Source organism: Galeopterus variegatus, unplaced genomic scaffold, assembly GCF_000696425.1.
Source record: "Galeopterus variegatus unplaced genomic scaffold, G_variegatus-3.0.2 Scaffold3622, whole genome shotgun sequence".
Lineage (NCBI taxonomy): Eukaryota > Metazoa > Chordata > Mammalia > Dermoptera > Cynocephalidae > Galeopterus > Galeopterus variegatus.
The window spans coordinates 180,841-198,032 of record NW_007729733.1 but is presented as its reverse complement, the minus strand read 5'-3'; the positions used below and the strand labels follow the sequence as shown (position 1 = coordinate 198,032).

General features: G+C 39.9%; 1 protein-coding gene across 2 annotated transcripts in view; it reads left to right on the top strand.

Annotated features, from left to right (window-relative positions):
- The window catches only part of OTUD7B (OTU deubiquitinase 7B), a 55,395-nt gene that overhangs the window by 17,435 nt on the left and 20,768 nt on the right, over window positions 1–17,192 (top strand). The window contains exon 2 of one of the 2 annotated variants that reach the window (XM_008585582.1): window positions 14,413–14,557. In XM_008585582.1, the coding sequence (XP_008583804.1) occupies window positions 14,473–14,557 (85 nt within the window). In that variant the 5' untranslated portion in view covers window positions 14,413–14,472. Of the gene's footprint in view, window positions 1–14,406; window positions 14,558–17,192 lie in introns of both variants that reach the window. The other variant, XM_008585583.1, reaches the window with a different exon arrangement.

Genomic DNA, 17,192 nt, shown 5'->3' with positions numbered 1-17,192 from the left:
TAGAAAATGATTTTTTATTTTTTTAAAAGATGACCGGTAAGGGGATCTTAGCCCTTGACTTGGTGTTGTCAGCACCACGCTCAGCCAGTGAGCAGCCGGTCTGTATGTGGGATCCGAACCCTTGGCGGGAGTGCCGCCGCGCTTCCCAAGCGGCGCACTGTAGCAGTGCGCCACCAGGCTCATTGTTAAGTATTTCTTCTTTTTTAAATGTTTTTCCTTCAGGAGCTCCAACTCCAAAGGTATTTCTTCTTTATTTTTTATTTTTTATTTTTTTAAAAGATGACCGGTAAGGGGATCTTAACCCTTGACTTGGTGTTGTCAGCACCACGCTCAGCCAGTGAGCAAACCGGCCATCCCTATGTGGGAGCCGTACCCGGGGCCTTGGTGTTATCAGCACCACACTCTCCCGAGTGAGCTACGGGCCGGCCCCGAGGTATTTCTTCTTTAGAAGAATATTTATTAAGCATTTAACTGTGGGTAAAGCATTTTGGAAAAGGATAAGTGTAAAAAAGATTTATGTCAGATTCTTGCTGAGACTATGATCTTAACACTTATAAATCAAATCAATTAGCTCTAGCATTTAAGGACATAATTTCAGGGGAAATTTGTGATTTTGCTTGGCTAGAGTCAGTCCTATGCTTTTTTTTTTTTTTTTTGTCTTTTTCCGTGTCCGGCAACGGATCGCAACCCTCAGTGTTGCCCCCATACCGGACCGGGGACCGGCAACGGGATTGCAACCCTCGGTGTTGCTCCCGCGCCTCGCTCAGCCAGTGAGCGGGAACCGGTCTGCATGTGGGATCCGAACCCTCGGGCGGGAGCGCCGCTGCGCTTCCCAAGCGGCGCACTTATCCAGTGCGCCACCGGGCCGGCCCAGTCCTATGCTTTTTTGATAGAAGTAACTTCTTGACCCTTGGTAGACTAAAAAATGCTTGCTTTTTATTTTTTATTTTTTATTTATTTTTATTTTTATTTTTTTTAAAAGATGACCGGTAAGGGGATCTCAACCCTTGGCTTGGTGTTGTCAGCACCACACTCAGCCAGTGAGCAAACCGGCCATCCCTATATAGGATCCGAACCCGTGGCCTTGGTGTTATTAGCACCGCACTCTACCGAGTGAGCCACGGGCCGGCCCCAAAATGCTTGCTTTTTAATTCCAGCTAAACAGGGTTTGACTTTTGATGTTTTAGATAACTGCCTGATATTTCCTTTTATCCCCTCTTCATTTATTTCATTGAATGAGATAATATATTTGAAAGTATTTTGTGAACTGCAAAGCTAACAATTATTGCTGTCACTACCACCACTACCAGTGATAATATTAAAAATAATCATGGGTTAGGACTCATTCTTACAAGGGTTGGTTTCCTGGATTAATTTCAAGGATAAAGACTCAGAGGACAGGCTTCTGGTCAAGATGGTGGAATAGACGGTTGCCAGCGTCACTCTCTCCCACAAATCAACCAATTTACAACTATTTAAAAGCAACGACAGCCAAGCTGGGGCCACTAGAGCTCAGTGGAAGAGGAGGAGAGACCTATGGAGTGTCTGAAGGCGGGAGAAGCCATGATGAGAGAAAGAAAGGACCACTCTGACCATTTCGAGCCCTGGCAGCTTCAAGGCTGCAGCTGGTGAGCACATGGAGCAGGAGCTGGCAAAAGCTGCAGCTATGCCCTTTGGATGAAGTTGCTTGGAGGTGGCAAGGGGAGAAGAGGGCCTTGGTGACCCCCATGACAGCAAGACTACTAATAGGTTTCCCATGGACTCACATAGGAGCAAGGAGCCACAACAACTGAAAAAAAGGAGCCACTCAGGGGCCAGTGAGTCATCGCAGGGGACTGGCACATGGCCTGACCCGTGGGAAGTGTTTGGAGTGTGGGCAGTGGGGGAGACAGCCCACCAGGGGAACACTGGGGCACAGCAAGGACAGCTGATCTGTCCTCCAATCAGTGCAGGACCACTCAGTGGAGACCGGTCAGGAATATAGAACTGCAGGGGATGCAGTTTGCTGAAAAGACTCAGCAAAGACCAGCGTTTCTATGCAACCCAGGTGTGCCAGATCTCACCAGAGCTGGAAGTACCTATAAAGTCAACCACTAAAACCTGAGCTGCACAAAAAGCCTTCCCCAGGGAATCAGCAGCAAAGCAACAATTTAGCTCAACCACAGAGCTCAAGTGCTGGTCCCAGTGGGAAGTTCCCCCATTTTAGAAGTAAGCAAAGGACAACAAATTAGTTCCAGTGCAGAGTTTAAGTGGTAGGAACAGCAAATAATCCAACACAGAACTGGAAGAAAAAACAAAATACCCACAGACCAGAGACAAAGTTTGATATTAACTAGTAAAGGTCTCATCACAAAAGAACACCTATAAGACCTAGAAGGACCAGAAATCCCCTGGGCTACCAAGCCAGGGGGAGGGAGGGCTGGGGGTCTCAGCCATGCCCTCCTGACATCTGCATCCAGCTCAGCAATGACCAAGACACCGCCGGAAGCCTCCTGGTCTCCCCTACAGGAATGAAGGGGGATGCCACAGGTCTCAACCCCACCCCTCCTTCTTCCTCCTTCCCCCTCCCTTTTTCCTTCCCCCTTCCCCTCTCCCCCTCCCCTCCAACTGCTCTGCAACATCACAGAATGTAAAAAAATAATAGACAAACAAACAAAGACTCAGAGGACAATGAGATATTTGCCAGATGACTTGTGTAATGATTGATACTTTTCATGGAAAGGAAAAGGAAAAGCAGAGATCTGTCACTCTGAAAACTTGGCCTGGTGCTGTGTCATTGTGAAGGGTTACAGATTTTTGACCTGCTCTGTATGGGGCAAGAAAGTTTAACAGGATTTATGATATGGTTGACCTTAGAGGCTTATAGCACATTCTACTGGAAGCATCTGTCTGCATAGGAAACAACTCAATTCAGTTTTTTGATAAAATCAACCACTCATATAATCTGGATCTTATATAATAGATATTAAAAAATGTGTTGGTCCAGATCAGTATCTACTTGGCCTCCCAAAGTAGTAAGATTAAGGAAACAGTGATTTGACCAAAAGATTTGGTTAGGTACCATTAGTTAACTTCTGATGATTGGCATTCTTGGAGAGGAACACATAATTTTAATAATCCCAAACAGCAAGTTGTTTAGTAAGTTTGTTTAGTAAATTGAAATGATCTCTCACCTTTTAAAACTGACATGAACCCTGCATTCAGAAGCAACCTGATGAAGCAACTAGGTTCAACTTTCTTCCTATCTAGGTATCATTTAAGCTTTGCAAACTTCTCTGTATATGTTTTCCATCAGAAAAGACAGGATTAAAAAGCTCACTTGGGAGAGTGTGGTGCTGATAACACCAAGGCCACGGGTTTGGATCCCTATATAGGGGTGGCTGGTTAGCTCACTTGGGAGCGCGTGGTGCTGACAAAACACCAAGTCAAGGGTTAAGATCCCCTTACCGGTCATTTAAAAAAAAAAAAAAAAAAGACAGGATTAAAAATCTCAAAAAGTATTTAATTAAAAAAATTCTATTATGAGGCTATATTTGTGAAAGTGCTTTAAAAATAAAATTACAACCAAAGAGGAGTTGTTCTTAGTGAATAGATAGCTGTATAAATACATTGTGTTCATATAGACCTTGGTTATATATATTATGGGGCACATTTCAAACCAGTAAATATTTGAAACCAGTAAATAATTCACAAACTTATTTTAGATATAGATAGTTCTCAATTATCCATACACATGGACTAGCATGAATAGTTTAGAAACAGAAATATATGTTAAGCATCTATGTGCTAAGCAATGTGTTAGGCCTGATTAGAAATTTTTAATGTTTAAAAAAAAAGATTTTTTTTGATGTATAAAAGAAAGGTGCCAACCTCAAGAATTTTAATTCTGTTTTGAATGTACTTATCCTTCAGCATGGTGAACTCTTACACGTTCTTAAAGACTCAGCTAAAAGTATGGGAAACTTCCCTAACCCATCCAGGTAAACTGGCTGCTCATAACATCTCTTCTTACCCCAGTGGGCATAATAACATGTTTATATTTCTCCCACCAGACAGGAATGCCTTAAAGGTTGGACTGTGGTTTCTATTTTTCATTTGTATCTTCAGGTTCCAGGAAAGTGCCTGGTAGATGGTGGACAAACTTGATAAATTTTGAATGAATGACTGATAGTCAAACTGGAGAGTTAAGATGTGAGTATCAAGAAGGCCAACTAATATTACAGTGCACTATATGATAACAGCAAATGCTAGTTGGGTGTTTTGCATACTGGGCCTATAAGAGTTCAAACAAGGTTTAAGTACGGCCAGGAAAGACAGAACTGTGGAACTTAAAGATGGAGAATTAAGAAATAATAATAATAGGAATAAAAAGTATTTTTCTCTTAACTGAATTATATACTTTTATAAATGGCAAATTTTCTTTTTTTTTGTCCTTTTTTTGAGACTGGCCACACCGCGCTCAGCCAGTGAGCGCACTGGTCATCCCTATATGGGATCTGAACCCACGGCGGGAGTGCTGCTGCTCTCCCAGCGCCGCACTCTCCCGAGTGCGCCACGGGCTCGGCCCTAAATGGCAAATTTTCTAATTACTTGAGGCTTTAAAAAAAATTAGCAGTTGTATGCTGAGGTAAATTAATTTACCAGAAAAAACTTATGAAGTGAGTTAATTTCCTATGGATAACTAAGAGCAGATAGTACAGTAATTTGAATTTTTTTCCTTCTTCTGCTATTTCTCCGCTTGAATGGAAATTCTATAAATGACAGTGAAATGACCAATAGTTAAGAATAAAGAAAGAGAAAGAAGGTTGTTAGCTGCTGAATGTTGGAGGATTCATTCTGGAGAAATAATGTGTTTTGCTATTAGCTCAGCATCTGTTGATTTATAGTTTTTTGTTTTTTTTGTTTTTCCTTTTGTGTCAAAAATTGAGTAATCAGAATCCTTAAGGGCTCAAGTAGAACTTTTGTTTTTGCAGACTATTCTTTTAAAAGTTGGATTTGTTGAGAACCCAAACTTTGGACTACCCTTGGCTGTAGCTGAAAGGAAAAAGAAAGCATTCATTGTGTGTGGCAAATAGACATGCTGGTGTGGATCTAAAAAAATAAACATTAACATGATTTCTTTCTACTGAAGCTACTATTGTTGTACCAATACTATAATAACAGACTTTCTCTATGACTCTCCCTGCCTCCATTTTTCCAAAGGTCACTTCCATTGTACTAGCCTTCTAATTTATTAAGTTTCTCTAATAACTGTAATGCAAGTAGCCTCTTATCAGTAGCACTAAAGAGACAAATGCCAGTTCACAGTTTCTTTGTGAACTACTCCCTGAGTAGCATTTGGCTGTTAATGGGATTTGTCTTTTGGAGATTCATTTTGCTGTTTGTAGATGTGATACAAAACTAGAAACTCTTTCTTTTTTTCCTTTTTTTTTTTTTTTTTTTTTTTTAGCTTTTATCTATTTTTCAAAACTAGAAACTGTTGAAAAAATAGTTTAATTTTATTCTGACATACACATCAGTGGTAGTGATGAAGCCACAGGGTCAGTTCTTGAGACTTTAGTGGTGTGTATCTATAACAGAATATGGTAAACAAATAAACTGTTTTGGGAATGGTTAATTATATGATTGGGTTGAGTTTTCTTTTTTTTTTTTTCCTCTAAGTTTGACTCGGGGAGAAAGTAGACATTCCCTGAGCATACACTGCAGTGGAGGTAGAAAACAACACAGAAGTATGCAGGGTGAGTAGAAGAAGATGTAAACATTTCCTTCCAGTAATCTAAAAAATAGACAACGTACATGAGATTAAGAGAATATTATAAGATCTTTGAACCTGGAACGAATGGAGTAGTAAGAGGTACAGGCAGGGAGGTAGGACTGGTAGAGTAAGACATTAGAATTTCAGTAAATATAGGTGAAATTACTATTCCTGGAGATTTGGGAATGGATAAGCTATTTAGCTGTGTCTGTACATCTGGGAAAGGTCAGACACTTTTCTTTTGCTGTTATTTTTGATGCATCATCTGGTGAAATGTACAACTAAGGAGGCTCTGTTAGGATGTTTTCTTGAAGGTTTGAGTTGAAAGACATTGGAATGGGAGTGATAGATTTGGCACTGTGTGTATGTGTTAAGACTGTGCTTTGGAAATGGATGTACGACTGGAGAGTTTGTTTGGGAGGAGTAGAGGAATATTTTGAAGGAAGGATACAGGGGGCTGGTTGGGCACCAGTGGAGTGAGGCAGAGTATGTGGGAGGGAATTGGGCAGAAAGAAGGTAACTGCCATTTTTTGAGGACTTAATTTGTGCCAGGCACTGCCCTAAAGGCTTTACATACTTACATTATTTAATCCTAGCAAGAGGTGTGATGTGCAGTTATTTTCTCCATTTTACACATGAAGAAACTGAGGCACAAAATGGTTGTATTACTTACCCATGGTTACACAACCCTTAAGTAGTAGATCTGGGATTTGAACCTAGGTCTGTCTGAATCCAGAGCCCATTCTTTCTCTCAATGTGGAGTTGAGAGGAGTTGAAGTAGTGAAGGTGGACCTCCATATGGGTAGACTGCTCGTGTTATCTCTGTCCTCACTGGATTAAGCATGGTATAGTACTAGTATATGGTCTCTGGGTCAGATGGGCTGAGTTCATAAAAGTCCTTATTCTACCACTTTTTACCTGTGTAACCTTGAGCATATTACCTAACCTCTGTGAGCTTTAGCATCTTCATCTAAAATATGTGGTCAGCTATACAAACCTCTTAGACTTGTTTGGAAGCTTAAACGAAATAATGTCTAATGCTTTAATACATATTACTTTCTTTCACTTTTCTTCCTTTTAGACCCATCTTACTATCTCTGGGTTGCAACATTTACTGTTACATAGGTCCCTTCAGAGTGAAATTTTGTCATGTTCTCTTTCTAAGAAGGTTATATTTTGTTTCTTTGACTTGGAAGGACCCATATTAACTAAAAACAATCTGCTAAGACAATTCATCTCTCCCTCCCACCTAATCAAGAATTGTGTAAAATTTCCAAGTGCCTCTTTCCCTCCTCTTCCTCCCTGTCTGGATTCCTTGTGACTGACATCATAGACATGGAGGAGTCTCTGACCTTTGAAAATTCTTGACAGTCTTGAATGTTGTGGTTTTCCAGTGAGTTTTGGAAGGAGTTGGAGAGGACTCGAATGCAGCTCTAATGTATCAGGGGAACCAGGAGAGTGGGTATAAAGTGAGAATGTGGAAGCTTTTGGGGATATTGTAGACAAGAGAATGTAGGGTCAATAGTTTCTCAAGCATTTTAGCAGAGCTCTATGATCTACATTCAGTATTTAATTTGGGATAATTTTTTGCTGTTATTATAAGTTGGGCACTCAGCTTGCAGATTGATTTCAATATTAGTCTGAGCTAATATTGTTTACAATGTTTAGGAAGGGAAATCTGTTGTAAATAAAATCATATAACAGTCTTAAACAAATGATTTTGAGATGAGCCACTGTTTTTGACTTGCCTGTGTACAACAGTGATTGACTATGAACAATATTGGGTTTTTGTGGTAGTATGTTGTGGAAATAACACTTCAGTTCATCTGAACAAAAATTGAGCACCTGCTAGATGCTTGGATGCTAGGGATACAGAATGAATAAGACAAGATTCCTGCCCTCGAATTGTTCTTTGTTTAGTGGACAGACAAGTACATAAACACGAATACCATGCAGTGTGATAAATATTATAATAGAGGTGGGGTACAAGGTGCAGTGGGGGCACCACAGAGGAAGTGGGCAATTTAATTTGGGAATCCAGAGAAAGTTTTGCAAATGTGGTAGTACTCAAGTTATTCTTAAAGAAGAGGTAAGAATTCACTTGCTATCCCAGGAGTTATTCAAGGCAGAGGGAAAAATATGTGCAAAGAGACTGAAATTTGAAGCACACATTATATATGGGGAACTACCAGTACAAGGAGGGGAATAATGGAAGGTAGATAAGGCTGGAGAGTTAGGTAGAGCCAGGTTATGAAGAACCTCATTTGTTGTGTATAGGAATTTGGATCTTAAGTTTTATCACTGAAAATCCATTGAAGAATTTAGAGCAGTGGGATATAATACTATCATATTTGCATTTTAAATTGTTTACAGTGGTTGCATGTAGAGGCTGATCAATGGCTGGAGAGAGGAAGAGGGAGAAGTTAGGAAGCTATTTCCTGGGTATGAAAACTGAGATAAAATAAAAGAGATATATAGCTTGTGGAAGGTATTGGGTAGATTTGAGAGACTTTTGAGGTAAAATTAGTAAAACTTAGTAAAGGACTATTTGTGAGGATAAGTCAAGAGAGAAGTACAGAATGGCTCGCAGGTGATTGGGATGATGATGGTACCGTATGCTAGAACTGGCAATACTGGAAGAGGAATAGTTTGAAAGGGTGGTGGACAGAGATGAGAGGATGGGCTCGTGTTTTTATGTGGTGAGTTTGAATTGTCTGCGGAATTCCCAGGTGAGGTGAGCTTAACATCTTCATCTAAAATACAGGGCTGTGGATCAGCGTTTGGGTGCTCAGGGACATGAATGACGTTTCTTATGGGGATGGTACAGAATGAGAAAATGGAAGGCCTAAGGTTAGAACTGTGGATGCACAAACCTTTGGTGAGAGCACAAGATGAGGAGTCCACAAAGGTGACCCAAGGCTAGAGAGGCAGGAAGAGTGGTAACTAAGTATCAAATGCTACAAAGAGATCAGAAGTAAGGAGGATTGTGATGATCTTATCTATAAGACAGTGCAATTCTCTTTCTATAGAGGCTCATTTGAATAGTAGGGTACTTCAGAAAGTTCATGGAAGAATAGAATTAAAAGATAATATGAATCTTTTCATGAACTTTTGAAGTACACTTGTAGGTTGAGAACTGAACATGTTAAGAAAATAGCATCAGTGAAGTCTATTTTAAGGAGTTTGGCAGGGAAGAGGAGAATAGGTAGAATAGGGAGGCAACCTAAAGGCACTCCTCTTGCTTTGTTTTGTAATTTTTTTTTGTGAAGTAGGAGGCAAGGTCATCTGCCAGGAGTAAGAGAGATGATATAGATGGGGTAGGAGGCTCAAGGAGAATGGAGAAGGTATGGGATAGTAGCTGAGAAGACTGCTTGAGGTACCAAAGTCAAACAAAAAATAGCAGTGTTTCAATGAAAGGAAGGAGACTGAATACCATATATTTGTAGTCATATTGCTCTGCAAGTTTATGTGATCTTGTCTTGCTCAGTAGCTCCACTTAGCAGCAGAGAAGTTGAATGTGGGATCCATCCGAGTTGGGCAGATGAAATAGAAGGATAAGGGCACTAGGTTTTTATAACAAAGTAAATTAAGTGATCAATCATTGGTTTCGCTTTCAGTTAGGCAAGAAGGGGCAAAGTGGAATGTATCCATTTTTCTCAGTCTTCACTGCTATCATCTAGCCTAACTCACCATACTGTTTTGCAAAAATTTTCTAACCTATTCTCCTTAAATCTACTTGTGCTCCCTCCAAACTATTCTCGCTGAAACCAGGGTGACTTTTTAACAGTTCAAATCTAATCATATTCTACACCCGCTTACAACCCTTCAGTGGTTTCTCTTTGCTTTTAGGATAAAATTGCAAATCTTTAAAAGGGTCCACTAGACCCTCACTTCATCCTTATCTCGTACCATATTCATTTCTATGTTCCTTCCTGCCATGGAACTTTGATATATGTTTCCTCTGCTTGGAGCATTCTTCCTTTTCCAATTTGTCTCTCCAATTGCTACTTATTCTTCGGTTCTTAGATGAAACGTTACTTCCTTGGGGAAACTTTTTCTAACTTTCTAAAGGAGATAACACTCCAATCCCCAACATTTCTTTGTTGTAATTATAATTGTTTGTGAAGTTCTGTGGTTTTTTTCCTCCATACTGGAAGCTTTGTGAGGATAGGGATTGTGTCTGGGTTACTGTTGTGTTTTTAATCCTGAGCATAGTGCCTAACACATAGTAGGCACTCCATGAATTTTTGTTGAATTAATGAATAAGGTGGTTAAGGGATTGGATATCTTAGGTGAGAAAGGAGGTTTAGAAGTAGAAAGGAAAAGCTGGAGGGATACGACGTTGTGGCCGGAGTAGGTTTTTAGAGTTTAAGATTTTGAGGTGCAATGGTTATAGTAAATGGCAGGGACCAGGACTGAGCTGTTGGAGTGAAGATGAAGGTCTTTGTATTTGAAGAGATTATGGAACTCTAAGGCAGAAGTGTTGAATGGATTGTGCAAGTGGGTGTTGAAATTGCTCAGGAAGATGGTAGGATTTGAAATGAGGAAAAGATAAGGCAGGTGTCTTAAGTCTTTAATAAATATGAGAGATGGGTGCAGCTCTTTCCTATGGTGAAAGAATTAAATGGCTAAGAATCAGTGTAGTTCTGGGAATCAATAATGCCCTAGTCGCTTGGGAAGCAGTGTGATATAGTAGAAAGAACATGGGTTCAGACTATCAGGGTTCAGACTTTGGGCCACCCATGTGACTTTTCAAGACTTATTTGTTTTTCTGTTTGTAAATTGGGAATAACGAGACCTGCTGCAGGAGTTTTGTCGTTAATGAAACAAAAAGTAGAAATGAAATTTAATTAATGAAAAAAGATAGTGTTTTTAAAGTGCTTAATTGATATTAACTTGTTAGTTTTTATTATTGCTGTCATCACTTTAAGAGGGCATGGAAGTGGAAGTAGGGATGAAAGGCAAAGATAGCAGAAATGAATTTTGAACAAGGTACTTCATTTATTCAGCATGTTGATTCTATATGATAGGGCCAACACAATACTTATGAATGAATGCAGGCACAAGCAAGTACTGCTACAAGGAAGGATTTTGTAAACTAAAGGCCACTGGCTGGCTCATGATAATATTGTGATGTTGATCTACAACAAATGTTTGTGTAAAGAAATGCTTTATCTTATAATTTTCCATGAAAATTCCATCATATAGGAGTAGATTTTATTGTTCTGGAGAACAGAACAAGGGCCATTACATGAAAGTATAGGGGAAGGGGGGCTGGTGAAAGCTTTTGCTTTAGTTTAGAAAAGTGTTTTCTAACTACTTGAGCTGTCAAACAATAAAATGGACATCATGGCAAAGTAATGAGGTCCCCTATCAGAGCTTGTATTCAGATAGAGACTGGATGATTCATCTGTCGGAGTTGTAGTAGAAAGATTCTTGCATGGGAGCAGGCGTTGGTTTAAATAATTGCTGATGGCCCTTCCAGTTGGGAGATTGGAGGATTTTGACTCCAGTTGATATCTTTGTATACACCATTCAGTCAACAAATATATGAGTGCCTCCTCTGTTTCATTTGAAAGGTTGAAAACCAGTGGTGGTTTTGTTTTGTGCATTCCTGTGTGCTGAGACAGAGCCAAAGATGTTGAGTCTTAGTCATTGGCTTTGATATCCCCATTTGGAAGTTGAGAAGCTCAAGCCAGGTGTTGGTGATGATGTAATAAAAGCTGCTGTCCTCACCTGTTGGGTGGGTTTAGGGTGGAGTCCATGGCATGCACCTGGAGACATCAAATATAAGAATGTGCTGCCTCAAAGTTTGGTTTAGTGCTTCGAGTTTTTGCTGAAGAACAAGTCATTCTAGATAATGTTAGACCCCTAAATTGTTTTTTAAAAATGTTTTTTTGGAAAGAATCACCTACCTACTATGTTGATATGTAAGATCTATGATGCCATAACACTGACGGTTTTCATTTGCTTCTTTCACTCAGAAGCCTGTCTCTGGCTGGAAAATTGCTTACATGCCTGTGGCTTAATCAACTCTTTCTGCTGAGCATCTTTTTGCTGATTGCTATTTGTATGCTTATTGTATATTTCCCACATTCTTTCATAAAGTTATTCAAGATGCTTTACTGTTACTTTACATCATCATCATCATTATTATTATTTTATTTTTTACAGAGAAGATTGAAATTCATTTTGCAGCAATGCTCTTGGTTTTGGAATATTCACATGTTTAAGTTATTTAGGCTGCTACTATCTCCTGTGACCTAAGATGGTGACTAAAATGGGATTGGAGAAGGAATTCTTGCCTGCATTAGGGAGGGAAAAGCCATTCATTCATTTATGAATTCTGAAGAAATTTAATTTTTAGGTATTGAATGTAAGGAACTAATTTTCTTTATAACTTGACATTTTGAATTTGAGGTATCTTAGATCAAAAGTTCTTTATGTATTAGTAGTCCTTTCTGATAATTATGATATTGAAACTGAAGTAAGGTAGACATTGATAATACCTCGACTGAAAGAGAATGTAAGAATCATAACTTATGAGTCTGTAGTGAACTGAAAAAGTTCATTTTTTAAATCTGGAAAGGATCTGAGAAGTCATCTAATCCAAGTCTAATTTATAGAAGAGGCAACTGAAACGCTGTAAGTAATTTCACCAAAGTCACCCAGTTAACTTATATAGGTGTAGGTGAAAATCATAAAATGTGAGGGTGGTAGGAGTAGTGACAGTATAGTTGATGACTCTTTAGAAAGGAGAGTTTCCAAAATTTCGAGAGATGGAATGGGACCAGGATAGATCCTTAGAAAGAGAGAGGTGATATGAAGTGTCCTAGAATTTCTGATCTGCTGATACTCAAATTTGTTGGTTTGGTGATAGCTGATGTGGAGGCTTGCTTAGTCATTTAATAATTTATTCATCAGGTGTTTATTGACTGCCTACTATATTATAGATGCTATGCTAGATGTTGGGGCTACAGATGTGAATAATCATGTCCCTGTACTCATGGGTCTCTTGTACTACTAGAACAGTGCAGAGAGAATACTTTCTCTTTTGCCATCTTTCTAAGAAAAAAATCACGTTAAATTATCAAGTTACTGTCCTACTGGTTTTATAACCCAGAAATCTTTGCTGTTTATTTACTTTGATATTTCTAAGGAATTTAGAAAATTAGAATCTCATTGTGCCACTAAACAAGCTGTGTCCTAGGATGGGGGAAGCGTGAAGAAAAGGAATCTGGGAGTCACCCTTAGATTTTAGGCTGTTTAGGAGGAGACATTTCTGAAGAGTTACCTGAGTCACCTGTTGCTTTTGAGCATTCTACTTTTGACCTTCTCCAAAAGTCAGGGGATGGGTGAGTGTATTGGGGCAGGTGTGTACCTGGCAACTTTATGAATGAGTCCTCTTTTATGGAGAACTGTAAGCCTGGCAGAATTTGGTCAGAGATTGTTCTTCACTCCATTATTGCTTCCTCAGTTGGGACTGTTTAACCTCAGAGGAAATGTTGGATTGATACCAGGCTGTGACGTAGTTTCTAACAAAGTCCAGTATGAAAGAAGAGACCTTTTTTAGGTGAACTTACTTGGCAATCATTTGTCCTGGGTAGAGAAAGACATGTTTGGGGTAGGTATGTTTCCTGGGTTCATGAAGTTAGTGGACAAAGATTGACTTTCAGTATGAGGAACCTTTGGGATCCCCACTCTGCTGTGCAGAATAGCTTATTGTTTTATTTTGAGTAGTTTTAACAATGAGTTTACTCCTCGCATTTCCTCTGCTAGCGTTAAAACACTAGTCAACCCTAAAATTATCTGGTGTACAGTGTTCATTTATTCATTCATTTATTCAGCAAATATTTACTGAGAGCCTGTGTGCAAGCACTGTGCCAAGTGCCAAGTAATAGGTGCTGGGGACATATTAGTGAACAAGACATACAAGTTCCCTGCTGTCAGGAAATTTACATATTAGAGGAGATAGCTAGACAGCAACTGTTAAAAGAATTTCAGAGTATATCAAGTGCCAAGAAGGAAATAAACAAGGTGCCATGTTAGAGAATATTGCAGGTGGGGAGTTCTCTAGGGTAGTAGTCTGCTGTTTCCTTCCTTTGCTTTGGATAAGCAAACTCATGGTAGAAATGTAGTACCGTAGAAAAGTAGAGGAAAAACATTATTCAGAGTTGTATTACGGGTTTATGGTAAATGTAGGAATTACAACATTAGTGTTAATGAGGAATTAGGGGGCCGGCCCGGTGGCGCACTGCTACAGTGCGCCGCTTGAGAGCGCGGCGGTGCTCCCGCCAAGGGTTCGGATCCTACATACAGACCGGTTCCTGCTCACTGGCTGAGCGAGGTGTGGGCGCAACACCGAGGGTTGCGATCCCGTTGCCGGTCCCGGTCCGGTGCAGGCGCGACACTGAGGGTTGCGATCCATTGCCGGACACGAAAAAAGACAAAAAGGAAAAAAAAAAATGAGGAATTAGGAAACTAAATGTTATTCTTCATAATAAATTTCAAACTGGTGGATTTTAAAATACAACTGAAATGAATGAACGAGGACAGTTAGTTTCCATTTTAGATTAGGAAGCTGCTGAAATTGGGCTGTGATCATCCTGTTCCAGGGTAATTTGAGCCATGAGTGTTTATTTCCTCCTCAGGTGGAGTCCTGAATTTTGGTCTATGTCCTGCCTATATCCAGCTGCCTAAAAATATTGGATGATCACATGACCCTGGACATGGATGCTGTCCTGTCGGATTTTGTCCGTTCCACAGGAGCAGAGCCAGGGCTGGCCCGAGATCTCCTAGAAGGTAAGGAATCATGGGAGAGAATGAGAAAAGAGAAAGTAAAACGTGGTATTTATTTTTAGGATGAGTTGGAACATTTAAGGTGATCAGGAAGATACTTTGTGTATGGTAGGCCCTACATTTAAGTTACTTGTAGGGATCTACTTTGTGTATCACCCACCATAATTTTAAATTTCAAAATATTTTTTGCCTTGAATTTATTGGGGTAATTTTTGCCACTGTCAGTTTATGCAATTCAAATTTTATATTAGTCCACTAAAAGCATGATTCTAGATCTCTAAGACTTCCTTTTATATATAAATGACTTATGGATTTTTGTATTTGAGATCATCCATGGTTTTGTTTCTTTCCTTCCCTAACTTATGTAGGTAATTTTGTGTTGAGTGAATTAATTTAATGTTTTCATTTTGCTGCTTTTGTTTGTTATATCTGTATGTATACATAAGTACGAGTGTTCTAGATGTTAAAGGGTCTGAATCATGTCCATAGGATTCTTTGTTTATAGTCATAATTAATGGATACTTTTTGATGATGAAAATATATAATGACACAAACAGGCAGGCCTATGGGGAAAGGACAGGTTCTTAGCATACATAGATAATTTTTTAGATTGTCAGCCCTTAGCGAGGTATGACAGTTTGATGTTTGCTTAGCTACCTGTGAGAAAAGCATGAGTTTGGAAACAGATCAGGGTTTAAATTCCAGTTTACTGGGTGGGCCCCGTGGCGCACTTGGGAGAGTGCGGCGCTGGGAGCGCAGCCACGCTCGCAGCGCAGCCACACTCCTGCCGTGGGTTCGGATCCTATATGGGAATGGCCGGTGAGCTCACTGGTTGAGTGCGGTGCCGGCGACACCACACCAAGGGTTGCGGACCCCTTTCCGGTCACGAAAAAGACAAAAAAAAAAAAAAATTCCAGTTTACTAATTTAGTACAACTTTGCCCTTAACTTGCGTTTTCAGTTACATCTGTTACTTTTTTCTATACTTCTATGCTCCAGGCAGGCCTGACTTGTTACCTTCCCTTGATCACGTTAGGTTGTTTACTAAGTCTGCAGTATCCTTTCCTCCATTATTTTCCTCATTGTTCAAGATTCAGCTCAAATGCTTCCTCTTTTATAAAACAATCCTTAACCATTCCCCAGTTTTCTTCTAACATGTGTTGAATACCTACCTATAGGTGTTCAATATGTGCAAGGTACTTGAGAAGTATTATTTTATTCTCAGAACCACCCTGCAGCACAGGTTTTATTATCCCAATATTATAATTTTAAAAACCGAGGCTCAGTGAAGTAGAATTTGAATGTAGGCAATCTGGTTTCAGAGTGTGGCTCTTAACAAGTATGTTACAAATTATTGCTTGCATGCTCACACATGCATGCACACACACTCTATGAGAGAAAAGTTCAGCGTGGTTCAGGGTGAGAAAAGAAACCTGAATTAGATCTGGAGTGCAAGAAGGCCTTTCTGAAGAAGTAATATTTGAGCAGACCCCTGAAGGATGAGTAGGAGTACCAAGACAAAGGGACGTAGGTATGAGTGTTTATGCACAAGAAATAGCTTATACAAGGGCCGTAAGGTGAAAGACAGAGTTTGGCACATTGGAAAAACTAATAATGAGTGAAGTAGGAAGAGTGGTACATGGGTGGTAGGAAGCTGGTAAGATAGGCAGGAAGTAGAATATGGGGGGCCTTTGTAGGCCATGGTAAGGAGTTTAAATTTTACTCTAAGTTCACTGGGAAGCTTGTGAAGGATTTTAATCAGGAGAGTGACATGATTATATTCGAGTTTTTAACAGTGTACTGATTGTAGGCCATGGAATGGATTGGAAGGTGGCCAGAGAAGAAGTAAAAACAATTGAGAATAGTACTGTAGTTCAGGCGAGAGATGGTGGTGACTTGGACTACAGTGGTAGTAACAGAGAGAAGTGGATAGATTTAAGATATAATTTAGAAGGGGAATCAAAGGACCAGGTCCTCATTTTCTCTGTGTCTCTGTATATCTCTTTGTCTTTTTCTTTTTCCTTTAAAAGTTAACTCTGGTTGTAGTGTAAAGAACAAATTAGAGAAGGAGCTATCGGGATCAGAGAGACCAGTTAGAGAGCCCCTTCCCAAAAGACCAAAGACCAAGTAAAGATTATGAAGACCTGTATTGGAGCAGTGGCAATAAAAATGGACAAGAAGGAATGGATTTGAGAGATGTTTCAGGGATACAAACAACCCTGAGGATTGACTGAACGGTAAGGGAGGAGAAAGAGTGGGATCTGAGGAATAGTGAGTAGCTGAAAATGACTGAAGTTTGAGGCCTGGAGGGATTGTGATGCCATTTTTGATTTAGGGAACATAAGAGGAGGAGAAGAAGCAAGTTTTGGGAGGAAAGATGGACATTCAGTTTTGGACATGTTGATTATTAGGAGGACCTGATTTTTTTTTTTTTTTTTTAAAAAGAAGACGGGCCGACCCTGTGGCTCACTCGGGAGAGTGTGGCGCTGGGAGCACAGCCACGCTGGGAGCGCTGAGGCCGTGGGTTCGGATCCTATACAGGGATGGCTGGTGCGCTCACTGGCTGAGCGTGGTGCGGCTGACACCACACCAAGGGTTGCAATCCCCTTACCGGTCACCAAAAAAAAAAAAAAAAAAAA